At 40.4% G+C, this 2,500-nt stretch overlaps 1 protein-coding gene across 15 annotated transcripts in view; it reads left to right on the forward strand.

Moving 5' to 3' along the window:
- The window catches only part of LOC137967492 (unconventional myosin-Ib-like), a 46,297-nt gene that overhangs the window by 43,032 nt on the left and 765 nt on the right, over positions 1 to 2,500 (forward strand). For all 15 annotated transcript variants that reach the window (XM_068814007.1, XM_068814008.1, XM_068814009.1 and 12 more), the window contains 2 exons: positions 665 to 798; positions 2,369 to 2,500. The exon at positions 2,369 to 2,500 is cut by the window's right edge and continues 765 nt beyond it. In XM_068814007.1, coding sequence (XP_068670108.1) covers positions 665 to 798; positions 2,369 to 2,486 — 252 coding nt within the window. In that variant the 3' untranslated portion in view covers positions 2,487 to 2,500. The remainder of the gene's footprint in view (positions 1 to 664; positions 799 to 2,368) is intronic.

The raw sequence follows: 2,500 nt of genomic DNA on the forward strand, positions 1-2,500 counted from the left end.
GATAGACACGGAAATTTGGTTATATGAACTGAGGTGGTAAGATTGTATGATCTGCAAAGGGCATAACCCACCACCGCAGATGTGCTAATGTGCATGTGTTGGTGTTAAAATATGAGACAAGGTGCAAGTGCTAATACCGGTAATTAAATAATGATGAAAAAAAGTTTCGGGTCAGCTGTTTTTTTTTTAATAATGGCACCTGACAGCCGTTTTGAAAGCTTCCACTGTTTAATGACTCAGTTTGGTAAAGAGTTCCATTCTTTGATTGTACGTGCAATAAAACGGTGTTGGTATTTGTTTGTTTTGGCACTGACTTGAACGCATTTCTGAAGATGGAAATGCCTCGTACCCTGTCGCAGGAGTAAATTGACTATTGTTAAGGGAGAGTAGATTAATGGAATACGAAGGGAACATTGATTTATTCGTCCCCTCGTGTTGTTTTGGTCCTGCAGAGAGGGAGAGAGAAGTAGAGAGGGTAAAAACATGTTTTGGCTTTAGTTAAATCAATAAAACTTGCGAAAAAGTAAAATAGCTCGTTTGGGCAAAGGAGGAAGGCTTATAAGCTGAGCCTTGAGAGCACAGCGATGTGATACATTGAGCTTAAATCCATGGTAGTGTAGTAAGAAGTAATAAAAAAGTGGATTATGATTCTCTTATGTTACAGGATAAGCAAGATAAAAATTACCTCAAAGGTGACTTTGCTTTCCACACTGAACACGTGGTCGAGTTGGTTGCCAAGCTACTCATGCAAGTGGAATCTAAAAACGACATACAAGCCCCAGTGCACGTGGCAGACAAGTACGCAGTGTTTTTGTCATGGTTTTTACATGGCTGAACGTTTTTTTTTTTTTTACGAAATGCGCTCGTTTTCTCCAACAAATTTCCGGCAGATCTCTCTTAAAAATGTAAAATGTAAATCCTTTGTTTATCTTGGAAGCCGAGTGCACTTAGCTATCAAGCTGGTTCAGTGGCACCTCACTTTTAATAATCTGAAAAACAATTCAAACTTAACAGAAACATGATTAAGAACGCCCAATTGGCCTGAAGCAACAAGCTTGCTTTTCACAAAGCGTGCTGGAGTTGAATCCGGGACAACCGGAAACAAATCCAAACCAGTCGCGTAAGGGTGGTTTATAATTGAGTGTGGAAAATGTTTTTCGACTGCTTTGAAACAAGTTGGCAAGGCTGCGCTTAGTGATTCTCGAAGAAAATGGTTGCTTCCTCTTGATCGATCACTATATTTATTCTTATTTTGCGTTACTTATTATTTTTTAATTGTTATTATACAATTGTGAAGGGCCATTGAGCAGTTATTATACATGGCGGTAAATATGTGATCTCATTACCTTGTGTCGAATGGCGCGGAATAGGTATTTTTCGATATATTAAAATTCGGCGTGAAAGAGAGGTTTGGAGCACAAAGACAAAGGAAAGTGGATGATATGCTAATATTTTACACATTCATTCCAACGTGTTTATTGTTTTTGTCCTCACTGCCTCACTACGGGACTTTGGGCGTGATGCCTAACTAGTTTGCCGAGCAGAAAGGTCTCTGATGAGTCCCTTGGTCGGGATGAAACGAGCTTCGTAAGAATAACCACGAGCAATGTATTTTCACAAGTAACTGTCAACTTTCTTGTCAATGCCTCACTATCAAGCCGGATATTGATATTTCGAAAATGGTCTGTTGGACCAGCTGTTGACTGCGCACCATTCGACGCACGGACAGACTGTGTGTAAGCTATTGCTTAGTTGGCAAGTTAGTTTTGATTTTAATTAGCACTCAAATTCGCCAGGTTAATTTTTTGCAAACTGGATCAACATGGGATTAGAAAACCAAACTTTCTCGCCTAATCATTCTTCCCCAAGTCCCCCATCTTTCTCGTTCGCCCCTGCTCGCAGGTCGAAGAGATGCTCTTTCGAGTTGCACAATGTGAGTTCTTGATCTTCAGCTTCCATCGTATTTAGGAAACGGGAGCCCGTTTCTCGAAAGTCCCGAAACTTTACGGGTCATTTTCGAGGGTCACAATTCCCTTTGTATCTCAAGAACGGAGAGGGTTTAATTCGTCAAACTTCACAGTTATTTTTCTTTTTGTTACCTTGAAAACTTGTCGAAAGACCGGCTTTCCAAAACAAGCGGTTGGCAATTTCACAGATGGCTTTTCGGGCCCGAAAAGTTTTCGGGACTTTCGAGAAACGGGCCCCGGGTCCGGTAACTCCTCGGGTTTTGATTTTTACTCTGTCTCAACAACATAGTGTTATGGAGGTAGACACGCAAACATTTTTTGAAGAGTAACACGGGTTTTCATATTTTACGCTTTCAAATTGATGACAAATCCTTAATTTAAAAATGCTTTACTTTTTGCAGAATCGCAGTCAATTTTGGTGGATCAACGGTGGAACTGAGCTTCAAAGCATCTGACAAACCGCTGACTCAGCCCTTGCTATGCAAAAGAAAGGGAGATGTCATCGATGTCTTAATTTGATGACCTTATTCTTT

This window comes from Montipora foliosa, chromosome 8 (assembly GCF_036669935.1).
Source record: "Montipora foliosa isolate CH-2021 chromosome 8, ASM3666993v2, whole genome shotgun sequence".
NCBI lineage: Eukaryota > Metazoa > Cnidaria > Anthozoa > Scleractinia > Acroporidae > Montipora > Montipora foliosa.